Here is a 25,189-nt window from a genome sequence, read left to right as displayed (position 1 = left end):
AAAATGAATGGACAGGTGGATGTGACCTAAACTTTAACACCACCAAAACGGGTTACATATCAAAATCTCCTCACAACTGCAAACAATATTCATTCCCTGCACAGAATGCACATGGTTTAATATATCACCTCTCCTATTCTCCTATTATGCCATGCATCACAATCCACTTTATAAACTCTCCTCCTCACAAACAACACTGCTTCTTCCTGCATACGGCCAAGCATTTCACACTTTCTGTCCTTTCCATGTCTTTCTCTGTTCTCCCATTTACAAACTCTTCTTAAACTACAATCCTCAACATTCTCAAAGACTTGTATTATTAGAGCCTATAATCTTGTTTTCTTCACTTTAAACTTTCATCTGCATGCAAAGCCTTTTTTATTATGGATATGTCAATATCCCTGATCAAGTCACTTTTTGTTTTAACAAATGAATAAATATAATAAACTGTCTTTCCTTCCACTTCTCATTAGCTAAAAGTCAACTGTCCTAAACCCAAATCATCCAACATTTTATTGTTGGGAGTAAAAGTTCACCTTCCATCACAATGCATGCCTTTAAACAAGAACTAAAACACTATAATTGAGTAATTTAATGCTTGCTATCATGCCCTCTTGATGCAGTCTATGACAGCAAACTATAATTGGAAGTCGGCTTTCTTGTATGATATGTGGGTTGAAGATTTTGTAACTTCCATACAATATGACTGCATTAGTAAATGGTACCACAAGATATGCAAAGCGAATCAGAACATCTGAAGTGTGAGGCAGATCTCTGAAATATAATTTTTATTGTTATTTTTTTGTTAGTACAAGATCTGTTAGTATCAGGCAAAAAAAATGAACACAACCAACGGAGACATTTGTAAACTCACATGAAGTATCAGAGACTGGCAAATTCACCTAAATGTAGTTATACAGGTTTTAGTGGTTTGATTTTGCTCAAATTCTGTGCACTTTTATAAGTAAGGCTCAAGATTACTGACGAGCATTTTCTGTGGCTGTACCCTAGTTATAACAATACAGTAGCATTTTCAATGACTATATACCCTACTAAGTTTGCTTTGATAAAATGCACCCATTGCATTATATAAGGCAGTGTGATACTGAAGTCCAAAGGTTCAAATCCACACTAAGCAAAAAACAGGATCCACCACCCTGTGGCACACAAGTTAAAAAACAGACCATGTAAGCCTAGACACTACAGATGTTAATACTACTAGAATTACTACCTCAGTAATTCAGTCATAGTAACCCACATGCTCACCAATCCGCTCAGTGAAAAGAAAATGACTGGATAATGAAACAGTGCAATCAATGAACATTGTATAAACCGTTCATATGTAATCTATTATTAAAATACTAATGCATTGCACAGTTTAAATTTAATTACTATTGGCTTTCATCTGTAAAAATACAAACAAAAATTATAAAATTTTGGACTGCTCTATACAAACCTTTAATCCAAGCAATGCTCCTGAATCACGAGGTACACTTCCATCCTTCATTCGTTTATTTAACAGAATTCGTCCAATTAGACGATCTCCATCCTTAGATGGTTGCCACGTTACAGGATGCTATGATGTCAAAGCAACACAATTTTAGAATAAGTAAAAATGCTGAATTAAACAATTTTACATTTGGAAATATTATGACATTGAAAAGGTACTATGATTACACAAACCCTTTTCTTTAATACTGCTGTATTCCCAGACATTTGTAATCTTTTTTTAATCATTTGAAGATTATATTATTCAGTAGCAGATCTAATCAACTTCAAATGTCATTACATAAAACAAAAAAAAAAAATAATAATGACTGTGTGATAACCAAATCATATTATTCAAGAATAAAATCTCCCCGCTAGATTGCAAGCCCTACACAAATCATGTAAAGACATTTCATTACTTTAAAGTTCATGTTACTGTAGCTGCTCATTCACACACACACACACACACACACACACACACACACACACACACACACACACACACACACCTATGACAATCCATTGAACAGACACATAGTCGAGTCATATGATCAAAACTATATGACTGAAAATTCAGTCCATTGAAAAAAATCCAAATGAAAAAACACCCACATACAAAAGAAAAAAAATGCTTTTATGGGGGGAGGGGGGGCAAGCACTCTTGCACTCCCCCCCCACCCCCTGCTAATTATTTATATCAACTCCAAGATCATACTACAGTGGGGGAAAGGGCATATTTCCTGATCCCTACTGTAATGTGATCTCAGTTGGAACAGTTCAACAGACTGAATTTCGATCATATGACTTTCAACAATCTGTCCGTTCGATCATTTGATGGAAGATAGAACTCCCCCCCACATACACATGGAAAACATGTTCACGTAAAACATTTTGCCTCACTGCTGTAAGACAATACCAAGTGCATTAACTGTAGCACCAAAATGTATTTTAGTTGCTTCATCTGCTTTCCGAATATAGCTATTCAATAACCTAAAAAAGGAATGCTCAATTACGATTTAAACTCCATACTATAACTTTTCTAATCATTTGTATAATGCTAGTACTCTGATGATGGCCTACTTCAGTAATTTAGTTATCTTATATCCTTCATAAGTAATTATACTTCCACTTGCACTCTAAAATTAACAGTAAATAAATGTTAGATATAAACAGACAAGACAGATACACAGATGGATAGATACACAGATAGAAAGACGTTCAAATTCTGGTCCCAAAAAAACTATTCACACTATAACCTTAACACCATTTCACATTAAACTTCTTTTTTGTGTGTTAACATTATATTTACATGGTTAAACAATTTTAACAACGTTATTAAATTACCACTCCACACACAGGCGAACAGACATTAATAAAAATAAATAATGTTTGCATTTTTTAACTTACATCCATTACACAAGTTTGTTTGTGTCTTTCGGCATTTCCCGGATAGGGGTCGCCACAGCGGAACTCCCGTCCACTAATGATTGGCAGTAGATTTTTATGTACTGGCTTGCCGGGCCTAATGCACAACCTTCAACGAAGGAACGCCCATACACAACTATGTTTTCATTATTTATAAACGATTGCCACACAGTCCAACATTACATAAATTTCCCAGTTACTGCCTTGAATTAAACCTCACTTCTCTTCCAGGACATTGTTCCAAGAAATTCCATTTATTTCTATGTAATTTGCTCTTTTTCTTTTATAAAGATCCCACTTCCAGTTCTTTCATTTCTTTTACATCATTCACCATAGATTTTGGTCTCCATTTTCTAGTAATTGCTTTTTTGACAGCCAACAAAATTAAACTTAGTAAGGCTATATTCTGCCTTCTTAATTCAGACCCTGTGTTCCAGCTAAAAAAAAATAATAATTTCCTCAGTTACGGCCACTCAGTCACCTGTTATTTCTGACACAGATGGGAATTTTTATAATCTTTAAAAAATTTTAATTTGCCAACTCATTACACTCCCAAAAATATGTTCACAGTTGTCTCTTTCCTCCCCTTTTCACCTCTGACATTTGTTATCTACCTGAGGGAAACTTTTTTGAAGACTGCTTGGGATATAAAAATACCTATGCAAACAATTCCAAGCTAAAATCTTAAACCTTTTGGACACTGTTGCATACCTAGGAGCCATCCATATGTCCAGTCATTGTTCCCTTGTAAATTGCTTTGCTAGTCTCTCTTCCCAATTTTTTCTAACATCCTTTGATAAATTCTTATAGTTATCATGCAGTGTTTTATATGCACTACTAATTATCCTATTTTAACAGCAGATTCTGTTCTACATTCAACTAAAAACTCTTCCAGAGCAGGTCGTTCACTTAAGACTCACCTGTCCCTTTCTCTTTGACTATACTCTGATATCAGTTCCTGGTAGGGAAGGTTACATGGTTAAATAATTAGCTCATCTTTATTTTTGTTATATTTTATGCCATTAATATCACTATATTGCGCCCATGGCTGTCAAAAATACAGTTGTGTATGTAAGCTTACCATAACAGTAGATGTTCTAATAGATCACTGTTGCAATAGCCTACATTATTTGATTTATATCCTGCCAAGGATGTGACCACTGGCCAACTTTCAAAGCTTCAGTGCACCTTCCACATACCCTAACTGCTGGAGGCTCAGAGACACAAAAAGAGCAGTTTGTGATGCAAAAAAGCTACAGAGCTTTCTTGACTCAAAAAGGGAGAATATAGCCCTGAAATAAAAATGATAGGAAAGGAAAACCCAGCAGAAAACATATGTAACTCTATATAGCCACACCCTGACCGGTTCATAGGTTGGTACTAGGCTATCAGCCCTGGGGCCTATACAAGCCTAGCCATAACAATTCCCTGGCTATTTCTTCCCACACTATTTACTTCCCTGGACCCCTGTCTAGCAGGGCGACTGACGTGATCCCCGGGGTGAATTTCCATTCTCCCATCCAGTCGTCAAGGTTCCTTTTGAAGAGGACCAAAAAGGCAGTCTACTTGACATGAATGGGCAATCTATTCCAGAGTCTGGGGAGTCTCTGGGTCAGGAACCTATCCCTCCAGCATGTTTTGTTTATTGTGATGACAAGGTTTAGATCCCTGGAGCGTGTGGCTCTGAGGGATTGGGATTTCTTTAAGTGTAGCATGTCCAACAGCTCTGGGTTTGACATGGCCTTGTATGTTAAGCAAAGATTGCCTCTGAGTAGACGATATGTGACAGGGTATAGCTGGAGTTTTTTAAGGCGGTCAGCGTAGGGCATCTGCTTTAGGCCTGTGATTCTTTTAGTGACAGTATATAAAAAAGGTGGGGAATGGAGGGAGAGACATCTACTGCAGCAGTAATCTATTAGAACCAATACTGTTAAGGTACATTTGCTTACACAACTGCACAATGTTAAACACTGGACCACTGTTGCAGTAGTCTAAGCTATTTAGGTGGACTACCATACCTTATGAACATGCAGGGAAGAGAAACAAATTTGAGAAGCCAGGAGCCCCTGGAGCATATTCCCAACAGAGCTTGCTCTGGACCTGGAAGTAATATTGTTTGCAATGCTTTGTAAAACTATGTACAGAGAACCAGGCTGCTGTTTTTATAATACTTCTAGGGTCCACACTTTGCCAAAAATCTACAGAAGAAGCCAAAGCCCTGGTACAGTAAGCCCTGATCCAGCCCATAGGTGTCTTGTTATAATGAGAGAGTACAGTTGTGTGCACTTACCGTAAATTTAGATATTCAGGTGTATTTACTGTTGCAGTCATCACATTTGGATTATCTGCCTTCAGGTAGCCCTCACTCAGCCTGGATACCAGAGTCTTGGGATTTCTGCGTTGGATGCTGTCGCTTCTTCCACGACATCAGGTCGTTATGAGCATAAAACATATAGCTGACGCCATTACATCAGTTTTTCTTGCACCAGATATCAGGAGCCCCCACAGTAGGAAGCAATTACATTGGGTGGAACACCCCCAGTAGAAAGTAAATACCAATGTTATAAGATATGGCCAAACAAAAAAGAATAGGTAGAAGTACAGAAAAGTCAGGGGGCTGGAGGGAGGGTAAAGTACAGTTGTGTACCTACCATAAATGTAGATGTTAGAGTGTATTCACTGTGGCAGTCATTACTCTTGGGTTATCCTGCTGGCAGGCTACCTGCAGTCAGCCTGAATTCCAAAGTCCTGGTCCGGCATCGGTTGCTGTCGCCTCTTCCTTGAGGTCAGTGCACCAGGGGTATAAAAGATGCAGCCGACGCCATTTTCTTCAGTTTTTCTTGCCCCAGATGTCAGGTGCCCCCAAAAGGGTAGGCTAAAAAAATGTTGCCAATAAACATGCATGCACTAAAATAAACATTTCCTTCATCTACAAGCAAATACACCACATAGGTTGTATAGAATACAGAAGTACAGATAAGACCCAGCAAAAGAAAGGGGGACGGAGGGAGGATAACCTGGACTGCAACAGTGAATACACTTGAACATCTACATTTATGGTAGGTACACAACTGTACTATGTTCATCGTGTTTCACTGTTGCAGTCATTACTCTTGGGTTGAATCCCAAAGCTGAGGATGGGTGGCTGGGGCTAAATAGGATTAGGAAAGGCTATGAGGCCCTGCAGAACTGCAGTGGCAAAGCCTGCTCTAGATTTAGAGTAGAGAGGTAAGTGGTAGTGTTTTGTAAAAGTGTGCACTGAACTCCAAGTTGCAGCCTCTAAGATGTCTTTGGTTGGTACTCCTCTGAGGAAGGCTGCTGCTCTGGTTGAATGTGGCCTAATGCCCTTAGGCACTGATTTGCCATGTTGTGAGTAGCAGAAACGAATGCAATGGCCTATCCATTATGAAATAGTCTGCTTTGAGATAGCCTTTCCTTGTGATCCTGCAGCATATGCCACTAAAAGTTGCTCAGTTTTTCTGAAAGCTTTAGTTCTGTCCAAGTAGAAGCGTAGCTGTCTGTGTATGTCCAAAGAATGCAGAAGTCTCTCTCCCTTGTTCTGTGGGTTTGGATAAAAGGCAGGCAAGTAAATGGTTTGGTTAAGGGCCACACTGGACACCACCTTAGGCATAAATGTCGGGCTTATCCTCAGAGAAACCCTGTCTGGATGGAAAATGATAAAAGGTTCCACAGCCATGAGTGCCTGTAACTCCGAGACTCGTCTTGCAGAGGTTATTGCTAGGAGCAGAGCTGTTTTCCAGGATAAGAATTTTATATCAGCTGTTGAAGCTGGCTCAAAAGGAGGCAGTGTGAGTTTTTCCAATACATAATTGAGGTCCCATGCAGGTATTGGTGCTCTCCTTGGAGGTCTTATGTTTTTGGCCCCTCTGAGGTACTGCCTTATTAAAGGATGAGAAAAGATAGGTGGTTCCGTATTGTAATGGGCTGAAATGGCAGAGGCATGGATCTTAATTGATGAAAAGGATAGGCCTTTGTCCAGCATCTCAGTTAAGTATTGTAAAATCTGAGGAATATTTGGTACAAACGTGTCAGTTCCTTGTGCCTGGTTCCAATCACAGAATCTCTTCCATTTTTCTGCATAAGATTTTGTGGTACTGGGCCTCCTGGCCTCCAAAACAACATCCATCACAGCTTTGGAGATAGGAGTGTTCTGAATGGCTACATTATCTGCCATGCTGCCAAATTTAAGTTCCTGAGTTGGCTGTGCAGGATCTGATTGTTTTGTTGGGTCAGTAAGTGAGAAATTTGAGGCAATGTCTAGGCTGGACCTTGAGACAAGTTCTTTAGGATTGGGTACCAGTGCTGGCGTGGGAAGTCTGGGGCAATCAGTATCATTTTTGGCTTCTCTTGTCTGACCTTTAGGTGTACCTTGGGTAGGAGAGGCAGTGGAGGAAAGGCATATACTGTTAAGTTTTTCCAGCTGAAGGATAAGGCATCCACTTTCCATGCTTGCTTGTGATAAGTCATTGTGCAGAATCTCTGTAGTTGGCAGCTGTGAGGGGAGGCAAATAGATCTATGTCCGGGCATCCCCATTTCCTTGTTATCATGCTGAAGACTTGTGGATCCAGTTTCCACTCATGGGGATCCATGAGGTTTCTGCTTAGTTCGTCTGCCAGAGTATTTATCTTTCCTGGCAGGAATTGTGCTTGCAGGTGAACTTGATAAGTCAATGCTGTGTCCCACAAAGTCATGGCTTGTCTGCAGAGGGGGTAGGAATGTGTGCCTCCCTGCTTGTTTATGTACCACATGACTGTAGTACTGTCCGTCTTTACCAGTAGTTGTCCTGGATGAAGTAGATCCTTGAAAGCTGTCAGGGCATTCTGAACAGCTAGCATCTCTTTTTGATTGCTATGAAGATGCATCTGGCTTGCGGGCCATGGGCCCTGAGTACATTTTCCTGCCATGTGGGCCCCCCAGGCATAATCTGATGCATCCGTTGTTAGTGTCTGCCTGGCTGTGGGTAAAGTGAATGGCTGTCCCTTGTTGTGGTGACAGGCCTGTGCCCACCATCGAAACTCCTGTTGCAGGCAGGGGAATGAGGGTAATTAATGTTTCCAGGCTGTGGCAATGTTGAGTCCAAACACTTTTTAGATACCATTGTAGTTTCCTCATATGCAGTCTGGCATATGGAATTAACAGAATGCAGGATGCCATGAAGCCCAAAGCCTGCAGAATTTTTCTTGCAGATAACTGGGTCTTTCTTGCCAACATTTTGAAGTAAGAAGTCAGTTGCCTTTGTTTGTCTGGCGTGAGATAAGCCATCTGGGCAGTTGTATTTAAGCTTGCACCCAGGAATATTATCTCTTGAGAGGGTACTAGTTTTGATTTATTTTCATTTACTGTGTACCCTAGGCAAATTAGTAATCTTTTTACAAACGCCAGATGCTTTAGTAGAATGTCCTTGTTCTCTGCTTGAATAAGGCAGTCGTCCAAGTAAGGATATATCTGAATTCCTCTTTGTCTGCAAAATGCAATTACTGGTGCCAGGCATTTTGTGAAGACCCTGAGCGTAGTAGATAAGCCAAAGGGCAGTGCGGAGAATTGGTACTGCATTGAGCCAGCTATGAATCTGAGGTATCTTCTGCAAGATTGTCTGATTAGGACATGCAGGTATGCCTCTTTTAGGTCCAAAGTTACAAGCCAAGCCTTCTTGCCCAGCATGGGCAGAAGCTGCTGAAGAGTCAACATTTTGAATTTTGGAATGTCCAGAAATGTGTTTAGAATAGACAGGTCCAGTATTGGTCTCCAGGCTTTGTCCATTCTGGGTACCAAGAAAAGTCTCAAGTAAAATCCTTGTCCCTGCTCTTGCTGTGGTACTTGCTGAATGGCCCTCATGTCTATGAGGGATGAAACTTGCTTTTGTGCCTCTGCCCATTGATTGTGTGGCAGGTCTGGCATACCTTTTGCCCTTGGCAGGGTGTGAAAAAGGAACCTGTAGCCCTGAGACACTATGTTCAAGACCCATTTGTCCTGGGTGATCATGTGCCGATTTTTTGAAAAAAGTGCTAGTTTTCCCCCCTAAGGGGGCTGCCAAAAGATAAGTGCTTGGTGCTGGCAGAGGAAAGTCATTGGGACTGTTTCCTGTATGGCTGTGATTTGTCTTCTCCAATTTTGGAGGTAGAAGCACCCCATTGTTTAGGCCTGTATGAGCCTTGGGGCTGGGATCTGCCTCTGGGGCATCTGTATCTGCCTCTTTGTGGCCTGTCTGACAATGGAAATGACCAATTCTTTGTAGGCCAGTTCCTGCTAAATCTGGGTGGCTGCACCTGTAAGAAATCCTTAACTGTCTGCATAGATTTTGCTTTGTCCTCCATTTTCTTCAACACCTCTTCTGCTTTAACACCAAACAAAGTATCATGCTGTAATGGAGCATCTAATAATTTTGTTTTAACATGATCATGCAGATTCTGTTCCTTTAACCAAGCATGCCGCCTAATGACAGAACCCGTAACAGCGGCCCTGCAAGAGGCCTCCAGAGAATCAAAACCACATTGCAAAGTATGTTTTCCCACTTGTTCAGTTTTATGCAATAAATCCTGCATTTCCTTGTTTTATGCACATTCAGAATTTAACATTTTCTGTTTAAGCAGTGACATTAAGTAATGCTGATATTTAAGCATATGAAATTGACAACTTAAAGCCCTCACAGCCAAGGTAGCAGAAGTGTAAACCTTTTCCCCCATCTGTCCAGTGCCCTTGAATCCCTATCAGAGGGGATAAGTTTTTTTGCAGTGGAAGCCTTGACCCCTTTGGGACCCTGAGAAATAGTTTCTGGGTCAGCAGCAGGGTTTTTATAAAGAAATTTATGTGAATCTGGAATCCTATAGTATCTATCTGGCTTAACAGGTGCAGGGGGTAAAGAGTCAGGAGACAGGCCGGACTCTGAAAATACATCATCTACAATGTCTAAAACAGGAGGGATAGCAAGAGGCCTGTGCTGAGGTAGTAAAAGAAATTCTCTGAGCCTTTTCTTAGATTCTGAGTAGTCTTGGCTCTCCCAGTGGAAGTGCTCCCTCATGGTATGCAGGGTTTCCCCAAAAGAATAATCCTGAGGAGGGTAGGCTGAATGGATAGATTCTTCAGCATCAGAATCCTCATAGGGAGGGAGAGAGTATTCCTTTCAGAAGAAGAGTCAGAGGAAATGGAAACCTGATCTGAAGATTCATATTCTGTCTCTTGCCTAGGCCTCTTATCAGGAGGGGGATGGGAACCCCTGATCAAAGTAATTAGGTCTTCGGCCATTTTGAGCATCTGTTTTTTAGGCATGGAGGCCTGTCCATGGGCTTGCTGCACTTGTTTCTTTGTCTTTAGTGGTGCTTTAGTCTTTGCCTTTGAAGCTGTAGTCGGTTTTATATATAACTGTGTAGGCCTGAAAACACCCTCAGAAGCCGATGCCTGCTCAGCGGCTCCAGACCCATCTGAGGGAATATTTCCCAAGTGTCCAATACTTTGGGTTTCCAGAGGCCTAGTCTGCTCCACATGGAAGTCGGAAGCGGCCTGCGGCTCTGAGGTAGTGGGTGTCAGGGGCTGCGAAAACGCCTCACTGAGAACCGGCAAACCGGTGACTGGCTTAGAAGAAGCCTCGTCATCAGTTTTGGACCTCAGATGCCTGTTCTTTTCCTTTTCCTTGCGTTTCTTGTGAATTGCGGTAGTAGGATGGCTATCCGACGACATCGTGTAATTAAATCTCCGGCCAAAGTAATGAAATGCAAAATCGTACCGACGCTTAATAGTGCGTTGGTTAAATCTAGCACAAAACCTGCAATTAGCAACATCGTGATCAGGGCCTAGGCAAGGAATACAATAAGAATGGAAGTCCTTATGAGGTATTTGCTTCCCACAAGAAATACAATTATTAACTTTTTCTGACATCGGTCTGGAGCAAGAAAAAAGTTTCCCCAATGGGGTACTTAGCTTTAAATGAAGACTTCGGATCTGAAATTCGAACACGAAAATCTCAGGAGTCAGCCGACCGGCACTTGCGAACTGCTTCTGCTTCGGGCACCACGCAATAAGAAAGACTGAAGAAAATGGCGTCGGCTGCATCTTTTATAGCCCTGGCGCACTGACGTCAGGGAAGAGGCGACAGCAACTGACGCCGGACCAGGACTTTGGAATTCAGGCCGACTGCGGGTAGCCTGCCAGCAGAATAACCCAAGAGTAATGACTGCAACAGTGAAACATGATGAACATCCAGGACTGCAACAGTGAATACACTCGAACATCTACATTTATGGTAAGTGTACACAACTGTACTATGTTCTTCGTGTTTTACTGTTGCACTCATCACATTTGGGTTGATTCCCAAAGCTGAGGATGGGTGGAGGCAGTCAAGAAGCATTAGGGCTGGCAAGCAGGCCCTGTAAGACTGCTGTGGCAAATCTAGCTCTGGATTTAGAAAAGATAGGTAAGTGGTAATGCTTGGTGAAGGTGTGTACAGAGCTCCAGACTGCAGCTTCCAGGATGTCCCTGGTAGGGACTCCTCTGAGAAATGCTGTAGAGGTTGATGTAGACCTAGTGGAATGTGTTCTGATCCCCTGAGGGGTAGGTTTCCCATAGTGTTTGTAGCAGAAATGGGTGCAGTGTGCTATCCATTCAGAAATGGTTTGCTTTGAAATGACATTGCCCTCTGTTCCTGTAGCAAAGCTGACTAGCAGCTGGTCAGATTTTCTGAAAGGTTTAGTCCTGTCCAGATAGAACCTAAGCTGCCTGTGCACATCCAGGGAGTGCAGGATCCTTTCCCCTTTATTCTGAAGATTAAGGAAAAAGGTTGGCAAATGACTGGATTGGTTTAAAGCCACACTAGACACCACCTTGGGCATAAATGATGGGTTAGTCTGGAGGGAAACCCTGTCCGCATGAAAGATAATGAAGGGTTCCACGGCCATAATAGCCTGCAATTCAGACACTCTTCTTGCTGAAGTGATGGCTAGAAGTAAAGCTGTTTTCCAGGAGAGGACTTTTAACTCTGCTGAGGCAGCCGGGCCAAAGGGTGGAAGCGTGAGTTTTTCCAATACAAAGTTAAAGTCCCAGGCTGGAATGGGAGCTCTCATGGGGGGTCTTAAACTTTTGGCTCCTCTCAGGAACTGTTTGACCAGAGGATGAGAGAAGAGGGGTGGCTCAGTATTATAATGAGCAGAGATGGCAGAGACATGAATCTTAATTAAAGAGAAGGATAGGCCTTTGTGGAGCATTTCTGCTAAGTAATCTAGTATATGAGGTACGCTGGGCACAGTTGTGTCCATTCCTTGAGACTGGCTCCAAGAACAATATCTTTTCCACTTTTCTGAATAGCATTTTCTAGTACTAGGCCTCCTTGCCTCAAGGATGACATCCAGCACCTGTTTAGTGAGGGTTGCTGGTGATGAGTTCAGGGGATGAGCCAGGCTGCTAGGTACAGGGTTTGTAGCTGAGGATGCAAAATCTGGCCCTCCTGCTGGGACAGCAGGGAGGGGGTATGAGGCAGATGCCATGGTGGCAGTACTGTCAGACTGCACAAAAGTGGGCACCAGTGCTAGCGTGGTCAGTCTGGTGCAATCAGGATTGCTCTTGGCTTGTCCTGTTTGATCTTTAGTAGAATCTTCGAGGGGAGGGGCAGAGGGGGAAGGGCATAGATTGAGAGGTTTTCCCATGTAAAGGACAGGGCATCCAGTTTCCATGCTTTGCTGTGGGGAGGTCTGGTGCATTATTTGCTCAATTGATAGTTCTGAGGGGAAGCAAAGAGGTCTACCTCTGGTGCCCCCCACCTGTGGATCAGAAGCTTGAATGATTTGGGTTCCAGTTTCCACTCATGTGGATCCATTAGATTTCTGCTTAAGTAGTCTGCCAGTGAATTTAGTTTGCCTGGCAGGAATTGAGCTTGCAGGTGCACTTGATTGTTCAAGGCTGCGTTCCACGGAGCCATGGCTAACCTGCAGAGTGGGTAAGAATGGGTTCCCCCCTGCTTGATTATGTACCACATAACTGTGGTGTTGTCCATCTTTATCAATAGTTGCCCTGGAAGAATAAGTTATTTGAAGCCTGTCATATTATTCTGTACAGCTAAATCAGGTGCATTTGCTTTGGGCTCCATTTGCCTTGACTGCATTGTCTTGCCATGTGAGCGCCCCATGCATAGTTTGATGCGTCTGTTGTTAGGGTTTGGGCAGCAGGGGGTTGAGTGAAAGGGAGTCCTTTGTTGTGGTAGCAGGCCTCTGCCCACCAAAGGAACTCTGCCCTTAGGCAAGGAATGATAGGAATCAGTTTCCAGGTCCTGAGAATGTTGACACCAGAGACTTTTAAGTACCACTGAAGTTTCTTAATATGCAGTCTTGCATATGGAATTAGTAGAATGCGAGAGACCATGAACCCTAGGGTTTGCAGTATTTTTCTTGCAGATAGCTGGGTTTTGGTGGCCAGTAGATTGAAGCAGCTTGTCAAATAAATTTGTTTTTCTGGAGTGAGGAATGCCATCTGGGAAATTGTGTTCAAGCTTGCTCCTAGGAATACAATCCATTGGCTGGGTACCAGATGTGACTGCTTTTCGTTGATTGTGTACCCCAGTGAAGTTAGAAGTCTCTTTACAAATGTCAGGTGCGGGAGTAGCAATTCTTGACTGTCCGCCTGAATCAGGCAATCGTCCAAGTATGGGTAAATTTGAATTTTTCTCTGCATGCAATATGCAATGGCTGGAGCTAAGTATTTTGTGAATACCCTGGGCGCAGTAGATAAGCCAAAGGGAAGTGCAGAGAACTTTTAATGCATAGAGCCTGCCCTGAAACGCAGATATTTCCTGCAAGATTCCCTTATGGGGATGTGCAGACAAGCTTCTTTTAAGTCCAGGGTGGCTAGCCAGGAGTCCTTGGCTAGCATAGGAAGCAGCTGTTGGAGAGTAAGCATTTTGAACTTTAGAACCACCAGGAAGGTGTTGAGAATAGACAGATCCAGGATAGGGCACCAAGAGTTTTCTTTTCTGGGTACCAGAAACAGTCTGGAGTAAAAACCTTGTCCCCTTTGCTCTGCTGGGACAGGCTTAATAGCCTCGATACTGAGAAGAGAAAGTACTTGCTTTTGGGCCTCTGTCCACTGGTTTGGGGGGAGGTCTGGCTATCCGCTTGGGGTTGGCAGTGAGTGGAAGTAGAATCTGTATCCCTGGCATACAATGTTCAAGACCCATCTGTCCTGGGTGATGTACTACCAGTTTTTTTGCATGCAGGGCGAAGAGTTAAGGATAAGTCATTGCGATTTACCATAGGAAGGTGGCTGGGCTTGGACTGAGAAGGTATGGGAGGGACTGGAAAGGACCAGTTTTTAGAAGGCCAATGCCTACTGAATCTAGGTGGCTGTACCTGTAGGAAATATTTAACAGTTTGCATAGATTTAGCTTTTTCCTCCATCTTTTTGAGGACTACTTCTGCTTTATTGCCAAACAAACGTTCCTTGTTTAATGGTGCATCTAATAATTTGCTTTGACATGGTCTGGCAAGATTTGTTCCTTAAGCCAAGCATGCCTTCTAAGAACAGACTCAGTGACAGCAGCCCTGCAAGATGCTTCTAAGGCATCAAAACCACATTGCAAAGTATATTTTCCAACTTGGTTAGCAGACTGCATTAACTCTTGAAAATCTTTATGGTCTGCACTATCAGGAATCAACATAATTTTCTGTTTAATTAGCTCCATAATATGCTGCTGATACTTTAACATATGAAACTGGCAATTTAAAGCCCTGATGGTAAGAGTAGCAGAGGTGTATACCTTCTTACCTCCATCTGTCCCTGTCCGAAGGGGTAGGGTTTTTGGCTGTTGTAGCCTTAATGCCTTTAGGTCCCTGGGAAATGGTCTCTAGATCCGCAGTAAGATTCTTAAAGAGGAATTTGTGGGAGTCAGGTACTCTGTAATACCTGTCAGGTTTCCTGGGAGCTGGAGGCAAAGTATCAGGGGTAAGACTGGATTCCAAGAAAACATCTACAATTTCCAGAACAGGAAGGATAGCTAGAGGCCTGTGCTGAGGCAAGTTTAAAAATTCCTTGAGTCTCTTTTTGGACTGTGAGTAGTCCTGGCACTCCCAGCGGAAATGCTCTCTAAGGGTATGCAGGATTTCACCAAAAGAAAAATCTTCTGGTGGGGAAGCAGAGGGAATGGAATCCTCTGCATCAGAATCCTCATAGGTAGATAAGGGTATGTCCTGGTAATCCGAAGGATCAGAGTCAACAGACTCATAATCTGAAGAATCAGAAGGAAAATCAGTTCTTGGTCTTTTTGAGGGGGAAGGCTGGCTTCCCCTAATTAAAGTTATAAGATCTTCAGCCATTCTAAGCATTTGTTTCTGAGGCATGTGGACCTGAGAATGCGCTTTGGTCGTCGGTTTCCTAGGCATAGTGCAAACTCTGGGCGAGAAATTCGGTATTTTTGGTTTTAAACAAAGTCGTCGGTTTAATATGAAAATCGGAAGGCATGAATACACCCTCAGAAGCCGGTGCCTGCACAGCGGCTCCAGACCCATCCAAGGTAGAGACACCCACAGGTTCCACAGTCGAAGAAGCATCTCATGACATAGCAGACTCTGAATGGGTCTCAGTAGAGGCCTGCAAATCTGTAGAAGCGGGTATCAGGGACTGCAAAAGCGCCTCACTGAGTACTGGTGGACTGGCGACTAGCTGAATGGAAGCCTCGTCGGCAGTTTTGGACCTATGCGGTCTGTCTCTGTCTTTATCCTTACTTTTTTTGGAAGATCGGTAGTCAGATGGCTTATCAAAGCCATTTCGGAATACAGAGAACGAGACAGAAAGAATTTAGCGACAGAAATAGCCCAAAGACGAATAGTTCGGGCGTTGAACAGGCACAAAACTGACAGCGAGGAACATCGTGGTCTGGGCCTAAACAGGTGACACAGAAAATCTCTGTGAGGTATTTGCTTTCCACAGACAAGACAATTATTAACTTTTTCTGACATCGATTAGAGCAAGAAAAAAGGATCTCCAACGGGGTACTTATCTTTTAGAAGACTTCAGGTCTGAAACTCGAAAAACGAAAATTTCAGGAGGCAGTCGACCGACACTTGTGAACTGCTTCTGCTTCGAACACTGCACATCAAGAAAAGCTGGTACAATGGCGTTGGCTGCATGTTTTATACCCATGACGACCTGACGTGATGGAAGAAGCGACAGCATCCGACACAGAAATCCCAAGACTCTGGTATTCAGGCCGACTGAGGGCTACCTGCAGGCAGATAAACCAAATGTGATGACTGCAACAGTGAAACACGAAGAACATCAGGAAAAAGAAATAGCATTAAACAACCACCAGGAAATTGTCTGCTTTGACACTGGTTGTCTTTTTTTGACTTCACAGGAAACAAAATGGCTAACCAGCCTTCCTGAAGGATTTAGTTCTAGTCCAGTAGTATCTGAGTTGCCTGTGGGCATCCAGAGTGCACAATACTGTTTCTCCATTGGTTTTAGGTTCTGAAAAGAATACATGGAGATTAACATATTGGTTTAAAGTAAAATGTAAAACCACTTTATGCATAAGAACAATAATTTGTTCTCAAAAAAATCCTAATGAAAAATGAGGAACATATGACACCCCACAAGAGCTTGCAACCCTCATACTCTTCTTGCAGAAGTCACAGCAATGAGTAACAGTGTTCCAAAATAAAAGCCTTAAATAAGCCTGATGAGCTGGTTCAAATGGAAGTATTATATTTTCAAGCTCAAAGTTATGACCTCACGGAGCCACCTGCTTTCAAGGCAGATGAACATATAAAATCTCTTTCAAAAACTGCTTGACTTGAGGACAGGTAAGTGATTTAAGGGCAAACAAGAAATGGCCAAAAGAAGAATCTTGATAAGAGGAAAAAAGGGCTGAGAATAACTCACACAAACATTCAGGAACCAGAGGCAGCTGATTTCTTAATATGGTACCAACTGGAAAATCTTTTCCACTCATACATACATGATTTCCTAGCAGCAAATGTTAAGCCTTGTTTAGTACCTGCTGCATGCCTTTAAAGAAAATGTGCTTTAAAGGTATTAAAACTCTGTTATTCAAGCATTGAACTACACTGTTTTCAAGTTGTGGGGTATGAAACAACCTGTCTTGTGTGAGTAAATCCAGTTTGTGGGGAAGATTGTGGTAACTGCCCTTGGCTACTTTTAAAAGGGAGAAAGTACAGTTGTGTAAAATCTTACCAAAATGGTAGATGTCCCTCTCTTCAATGTTGCAATATTCATTACAATAGTGATCTCCTGCCACAGGCGGCCTGAAGTCCGGCCAGTATACCAAAGCCTTTAGGTTGTTTTAAGGTACTCTGTATGTCACACGTATGCTTCTTGCATAGCATAGGGCATAAAGCTGACATCCGGATGTACCATTCTCAGAAATGAGAGTCCCAGTAGGAAAGAGGAATTTGGTGAATACCCTTGGGGCAAATTGCAAAGCAGACAACTGAAAATACCAGGAAGCAACAGAGAAACATAAAACGTCCTGAAAAGTAGATGAATGGGGATATGGAGATAAGTATCCTTGAGATCCAGAGACACCAGATAAGGCCAAGGAAGCAAAAGAGGGTACAAAGTCTGAAGGGACAACATTCAAAAAGAGGGCACCTTCAGAAAACTGTTTAGATGAGAGATGTCTAGAACTGGTATCCAGGTACTCTCTTTCATGGGCACTAGAAACATCCTGGAGTAAAACCCCCACTCCCTTTGGGATATAGGCACCTCTTGAATAGTACTCCCGAGTCAAAAGTCCTCAAAGCACCCCTGGAAAGGACAGATGTTCCTGAGGGGGCTGAGGAATTCTCATAAAGGGGGAAGAGATTTCCAGACCATGAAATACCCCTGGCAGATGATGGAAAGAACCGAGGAATCCTGAGTAATCTTTAGCCAAACAGGAGGAGAGACAGACAGGAGAAGAGAAAGAGGAAAGTGGCTGGGAAGAATAGGATAGTCAGAGAGCACCTGGTTTATCAGGAAAAAGAGACCTCTAAGACACAGAATTCTGAGTAGACTGTAAATAAAGGCTGGCTTATTGTGCCAGTTTTGGCACAGTGGTGTAGTGGTTAACATTGTCGCCTCACAGCAAGAGGTTCTCCAGTAGGATTCTTGGCTGGGGTGCCTTCTGTGTGGAGTCTGCACATCCTCCCTGCATTTGTATAAGTTTTCTCCAGGTGCTACGGTTTCTTCCCACATTCCAAAGACATGCGTCTGCAGCATTTCTCCCCAGGCCTCCGCTGAAAATAGGCTCTGTCCTAGTCAGAATTTCCCATCAATAAATGTTAAACAATAAATAAAAAAATAATTTAGGCACAGAAGAAACAAACATGTTTAAGTTCCTGTAAAACCTTGCCCTTATCCTGTAGGGACTTAAACAAATCAGCAGCAGCTTCAACAAACAAATGTTTATTACCTACAGGGGCATCCATCAACGTAGCCTTAATATCAACAGGCAAATTTTGAAGCTGATGCCAAGAATACCTCCTCATTAATGACCCAGAAGCAGCAGCATCTGCTGCATCATAATTACACATGGAATGACGAGCCACCTAGGAGAAAGTCCCTAAAAGGGAAAGGGCAGAAGTTTTGCCTTCAGAGTCTGGAAGATCAGAAATTGCCTGACAGGCCTGGGAAATCAGAGCAAACAAGTACCTGAATATATGGGTCTGATAATTAACAGCCCAAAAAGCAAAGGTAGCAGACGTACAAACCTTCTTGCCTAGCCTTCCATAGCTCTGTCTTTATCAGAAGGCAGCAACATAGGAGATGGAAGCAATTCAGAAGGCTTGTTAGAAGCTACTGACACAACAGAAAGGTCAGCAGGACGACACTTGTACAAGAACTTACAGTCCCTCAGGCACCCTACAGAACTTATCAGGTTTCTTGTAGGTAGGAGGATGAGAATCTGAGCCTTAGAGGCATTAGAAAGGGCATCCAACAAATCAGCCAAAACAGGAGGGACTGCAGAAGGTCTGGGAGAATCCATCTGCAGTAGCTTGTAATACTTTTTTGTATCTCAGAAACTTGAACACAATCCCATTTCAAGAACTTCATCATCTAAGAGATACTGTCCCCAAAAGAAATCTCTTCAAAGGTAGTATCAGAACTAGTAGATTCCTATTCCTCTGATCCAAAGTCCAAAGGTGAGGAAATCTGGGAGGAGTAAGCAAGGGATTCCTCATCTGAATCTGCCTCCTCCTCAGAAGAATCCTGTTCTCTGGGTCTCTTAAGGGGGGGGGGGGTAGAGGACCAAGTGGAGGCTGGAACAGAAACTCCCTGAGGAGGTTTTACAGCCATTAAAGCACTAAACAACCCCTGAGTGAAAGACTCCCATTCAAGCTGTGGATCCCTAGGAGCTGAGGAAATAAGTTTATTCTTCTGCTTTTTCTTTAAGAGGACGTCCACCTTAAAGACCCCAATCCTGGATGGCATTCAATAATTGTAATAGGGATGACTTCTCTGACCAAAATTTAGGGCCCTTGGAAATTATCATCTGTGGTTCCCCTGAACATCTGAAATAGACATCTGCAATGCCTCCTCGGATATGCCTAAGGTCGGATCCCCCCTGGCCTCCAACCTGGTCATGGCAGAAGAATCCAACAATGAAGCTGGGTGAACCTCTGAGCTATCACTCTCCTCAGGAGGGATGGCTGGCAGAGGCTTTCCAGCAAAAGATTCTGTCGTAGGTTTCTTGGAACTTCTTCCCAGATGGTTATCCCTCGGAATGGGAAGTTCCATCCTTCGTGCCTTTAGCAAGAAGCTTAAGACATTGATTCTCAACATAAAGCACCAATGAAGAAAGCCTACTACAAAGGATTTTGAAAACAAAGGCCTGACAGATGGAACAGGACGTATGGTTGTGCAAAGCACCAAGGCATAACAGACACTGTTTGTGATGGTTTTTATAGGGAATCTGTCTCCCACACTGACATTTACCCTTCTTGGATGACATGAAACCTCACAAGCAAAAAAATCGCAAAAGAAAGTTAAGACAACAAAAAACCCCTACGGGGTACTTATCTTTAATGGCTTGGTGAACCAGCAATGGAACAGGCATTCAGACCAAAAAATCAAAAGATGGCATTTGGACTAGCAGCAAAGAAATTCTGAGGATGGTACATCCACTTGTCACCTTTACATCCTATGCTATATGAGGAGCATACATGTGACATACAGTGTACCTTAAAGCAACCTAAAGGCTTTGGTATACTGGCTGGATGTCAGGACACCCTTGCCAGGGAATCCCCAGTGTAATGAATATTGCCAACAGTGAAATGGAATGACATCCACCATTGGATGGGCCAATAAGGGAAACACCAAGAATACCTCTGGAAAAATTTTCTGGATCTTTTCAAGAACCCTGGATATCAGTAGAAAAGCACAGAGGAATATCAACATTCCTGTTCATGGGAATGATAGGGTATTTGTCTTCCAAGTTTGTTTGCAGGGAATGCCAGGCATAATTTCTGCAACTGTCTGCTTTGAAATGAGGCAGAGAGATCTACTTGAGGTGGTCTCCACAGCTGGATTAATTCTTGGAAGACTCCCAGTTGCAGACTCCATTTTGAGGGTCTATTCTGGTCCTGCTCAGTTTGTCTGCTATAAAAGTTTTGCTCTGACAGAATGTATGCAGCCCGTAGAGTCAAACTGAATGGAGTTACTACCTCCCAGCTACCAAAGTAAGTCTGCAAAGGGGGTAAGATCTGGTACCCCCTGTTTATGTACCACACCACTGTGATGTCTGTGATTACTTGCAGAAGTGTTAGGGACCAGAAATGATTTAAGGTGTTTAAAACATTTACTACTGTCATTATTTCCTTAACACTCGTGTTTTTGTCTGCCCTGCTTGTTGCACAGACCTTGCACTTTCACTCCTTGATAAAGCCCCCAAGCAAAAGACAGAAGCATCTGTTGTGACAGACTGTAAAGGAGGTGGAAAGAAAAAGGAGAAACTTAGGTTGATAAGATAATTGGTCCAACCACAACAATAATTCCTTTCTCACAAACCCCCAACAAGGAAACTGAAAAGATAAAAGACATTTAAGCTGTGCCCGAATGAACCATGGTATCAATGAATTTTTCTCTTGTGAAGTCTGGTCATAGGAATCATTATATTCAGATGCCATGAAACCCAAAATATTCCCTGGCATATGTGAGAGACTGACTGGAAAAGGTCAGGCAGTTATCTCTGTACGGTTATACCTTGTCTTCAGGAATATCCAAAGGAAGTACCCAGAAGACATCCAGGAAAAAAACTGTTCTGTAAAACTATAAGAATTCTTTAAGGTCAATTGAAACCCCAGACTGAGGAGGAGTTTCTTGACACATCTTCAAGAGTCTTGACAATGGGAAAAGCAGTCTGTAAATATACGACAATTGTCCAAATAAGGAAAGATGTGCATTTTTTGAAGTCTCTGGTAAGCAAATTAATGGAGCCAGACACTTTGCAAACACCCTCAGTGCAGTCAATATATCAAAGGATAACAAAGAACTGACAACATAAACAAGCAACGGAAAATCTTTTAAGTGTGAATTCTTTGCTATTAGGAATGTGATAGTAACCATCTTTAAAGGCTAATATTACTACTAAACTGAGGGGGATATGACAGTTAACAAGGTTTGGAAAGACAGCATTTTGAAATTTGGGACGTTGTTACATAGATTGAGAAAGAAGAGGTCCAGAACTGGTCTCTAAGTTCCCCCTTTGGCATCAGAAAGATTCTTGAATAAAAACCTCTGACCATCAGATCTGAGCGTACTAATTCTATGACCCCCGATACAACAAGTGATTCACAAAAGGAGGAAACAGGGATGTGTGATTCACAGGGAGAGAAAGAATCCTCTAATAAGGAGGGAGGGAGGGAGGAGGCTGACTGTCAAGCATGAAGCAAGCTATTAGGAAATCATCTTCAAAAGCTGATAACACAGAAGGGACAGCTGCAGTACACAACTCTCAGAATCATATTATTTGAGATAACTGGATGCCCTTAGGAAGTTGCTAGGGTGGTGAAGGATGGGGGGGGGGGGGTCTGAAAGGCTTTCCCTTTACTTTTAGGAACTTCCATCTCATTGTTATTCAAAATCATTTTTGTGACCACTTTGCTGATTAAACTGATTATTGAAATAGGTCCCTGCAGTAGAAAGAAGTTCTTCTGAACTTAGAATGGGAGAGTTGGAAAATTGGGGTTACACCTTGAATAAATTTTCAAAAAATTCAAAGAATCTCACTAGCAGAAGGGCCACGTGGAACATAGCAGTCTAGGAGAAAATTTAAAATGTCAGATCAACATCTTCAGGCAAGTTTTGAGAAAGTAACTAAGCAAATCTTTTCATGACTGACCCAGTAGCAGCAGCTCTGGATACAGCATCCACAGAATCATAAGGGCACTTTAGAGTGTTTGGTTCCATAAGAAGCAGATACAGCTAAAGAATTAAACGATATTTTAATTTCTGAAGAAGGAAGATTAACATTTAACTTTATCATGCTCTCACAGGAAGCAAGTAAAAAATTCAACATTTGCACAAGGCAGTTCAAAATTGTGAAAGTTAAAGTAGGAAAAGAATGAACTTTCTTCTCAAATCTATAAAAAGCTTTTCCATCTTTGTCAGACAGAACAGGTTTAGCATTAACCATCTGCTTAGCAACAGAATATTTTGATAAGAAAATAAATGAAGGGTCTGCTTTAGAATTAGAAAACAGACATTTATGAGTCTGAGGTACTTTGTATAGCATATCAGACTTTTTGGAGGCAGGAGGCTGAATGTCAGGCACGCTGCAAGCTGTTAGGAAATCATCTTCAAAAGTTAAACCAAAAACTCGAAGGTCCCAACAAGTCAAGCAGGTCACGAACACTATAAATTGAACACTTTTATTTAAGCGCTTTTCGTTGCCGCTTATACGGCAACTTCTTCAGATTACAAAAAACAAGACATTAGCAAGTTTAGATAAAATGATAAAATCATGTGATCTAAAATCAGCTAAGCTGTTACGTATAAGCTCATTAATTTCCAAATGGGAATGTATATGTCAGAACATCTTTGAAGTTTGATGTTGGTCAATTATTTTAAGAAATTACATATTTTTATTTTATATAGATTTGATTAGTACCATATGGGGAATAAGCTAGTATGTATGCTTAAATAGAGGATGGGAAAAAGTATGTACTTAGATCGCCGCAATTCTTGTGGAGATAGATACATGTTTTGAAGCTGACTTTGTACGTTTCATGTTTTAATATTAATGAGCTTATACGTAATAGCTCAGCTGATTTTAGATCACATGATTTTATTATTTTATTTAAACTTGCTAATGTCTTGTTTTTGTAATCTGAAGAAGTTGCCGTATAAGCGCCAATGAAAAGCGCTTAAATAAACAGTGTTCAAGTTATAGTGTTCGTGACCTGCTTGACTTGTTGGGACCTTCGAGTTTTTGGTTCATGTTATTTTTCCTAGTGTGTTTTTCGTTTCAGTGGCGTCTGGTTTTACCAACAGTCCGACGAGTCCGAACCTTTTTATATCACAGCAATTACAAACGGAGCTGGGGAACCTTACAGCTCTCCTGCAAGTGATGAATCAGCGTATGGATACTTTTTCCCATAGACTTGACAAAGTGGATTCCTCTTTGTCTCAACAGCATCCTTTTCAGGACGGTTTTAACAACTCTCCTCATGGTACCAACCAAGGGAAGCCGAACTTGTATGCTTCACAGGGCACAGGATAACAGCATACTGAACCCAATACTGCTAGTTTGAGTCCGAGAATTAATGTGCCTAACCCAAGAAACAGCTTAGTGTCAGTATTATCTGACAGTGATTTAATTCCAGCGGCACAACGAACACCGCCTCCAGTACCAACTGTTATTACACAAAGACCGAATGGTGAGACTAATGGGCCACAAATTAGAACAGGGCTTATTGGAGCTCCGGGATTCAATGAATGGATTATGAACACCACTAACTTGGTTTTCAGAGACAGTTCTAACCAGGAGCAACCTGCTAGTTCTTCACACAACAACCAACAGGTGAGCCCACAGTCACTTAGTAATATATTGAAATTGTTGGATATCAAATTACTGAAGTTAAAAAACTTCAATTACAAGTTTCTTATTTCGACACTTGTTTGGAACAACATATAATCCTGAAGGGGTTAAGATACCACCAATACCCCACGGGCCTAATAGCTGATTCTTTGTTCCATCTTGAACTTATTTCACTAATTGACCGACAAGGTTTTGACCTTATGAGATTAATGATCAAACACTATAAGATTTATATTGAATCTCTTACTAAAGAAGTCTCAGACTTGAACAACGTCATTTTGGAACACCTTGATTTCCCAAGGTACAAATATGATTATGAAAGATGCTTTTTTAGCATTGACCAATTATTGGACAAACTTAAACAAAATTAAGTTAAGAAAATTCAAAGGGACAGAAATGCATACAACAACAGTAATGCATATCCAAAACCATCTTCTGCCCAAGTAGGACTGACTTTATCTAACATAACACAAACACAGTCAGCTGGTGACAGTACCCTTCCTAACAACATGGGGAACACAGCTACCACAGAAATCGAGCCTTGTGTTAGTCCAGTGAGACAAAGCAAACAAATCCGAAACCAGAACCAGCACCCCAACATACAACAGGGCCAATGTAATGACATCAAGGGGCGACACAATAGAATGAACCAAAGTTTTCAGGAGGGTCATCAGACAGGAGCAATCCCAAAAAAGAATTCGAATTACAATCAGAAAAACCAAAGAACCAAATGGAACAACAAGTTCAGGAAATAAATGAGGATGAATGTTCAACTTTGGACATAATTGTCAAACGGGAGACTTTAAGATTTTCAACTACTTTTCTATGAGAATTGACCCCGAGTTGGTACATTTATTAGCAAAGGGTAACACCTTTGTTCCAAGTAAACCTCCAAATATAGTTGAACTAATTTTCGACTTAAAATTATTTGTGAGAAAACTGAACTTGGAGGTTTTACTTGGGAAGACGGCTGCGAACAACAACCAGAAGTTTAGGGTGCCAAGCACTTATAACCCACCTCTACACCCTACACTCAGAACATTTGAACAAGTGTGTGAACTTGATTTTAGACATTATCTTACAAAGTTGAGTTTGACTAATAAGAATTCTAATATAATAACACACGAAAAACAAATGTTAAATTTACTGAGGAATTCTTCCGTTAGGGTGTTAAAACCAGACAAAGGGGGTGGGGTAGCTATTTTTGACACAATGGATTATAATAAGAGGATGTTTTCTTT

At 41.8% G+C, this 25,189-nt stretch overlaps 1 protein-coding gene across 3 annotated transcripts in view; it reads right to left on the bottom strand.

The window, feature by feature from the left end:
* Positions 1-25,189, bottom strand: part of RIMS2 (regulating synaptic membrane exocytosis 2) — a 6,281,053-nt gene that overhangs the window by 4,636,639 nt on the left and 1,619,225 nt on the right. For all 3 annotated transcript variants that reach the window (XM_044065683.1, XM_044065685.1, XM_044065684.1), the window contains exon 4: positions 1,457-1,576. In XM_044065683.1, coding sequence (XP_043921618.1) covers positions 1,457-1,576 — 120 coding nt within the window. The remainder of the gene's footprint in view (positions 1-1,456; positions 1,577-25,189) is intronic.

Source organism: Protopterus annectens, chromosome 3.part0, assembly GCF_019279795.1.
Source record: "Protopterus annectens isolate FY-2018-M chromosome 3.part0, PAN1.0, whole genome shotgun sequence".
In the NCBI taxonomy this organism is placed as follows: domain Eukaryota; kingdom Metazoa; phylum Chordata; order Ceratodontiformes; family Protopteridae; genus Protopterus; species Protopterus annectens.
The sequence above is the reverse complement of the archived record's forward strand: the minus strand, read 5'-3'. Positions and strand labels throughout refer to the sequence as shown.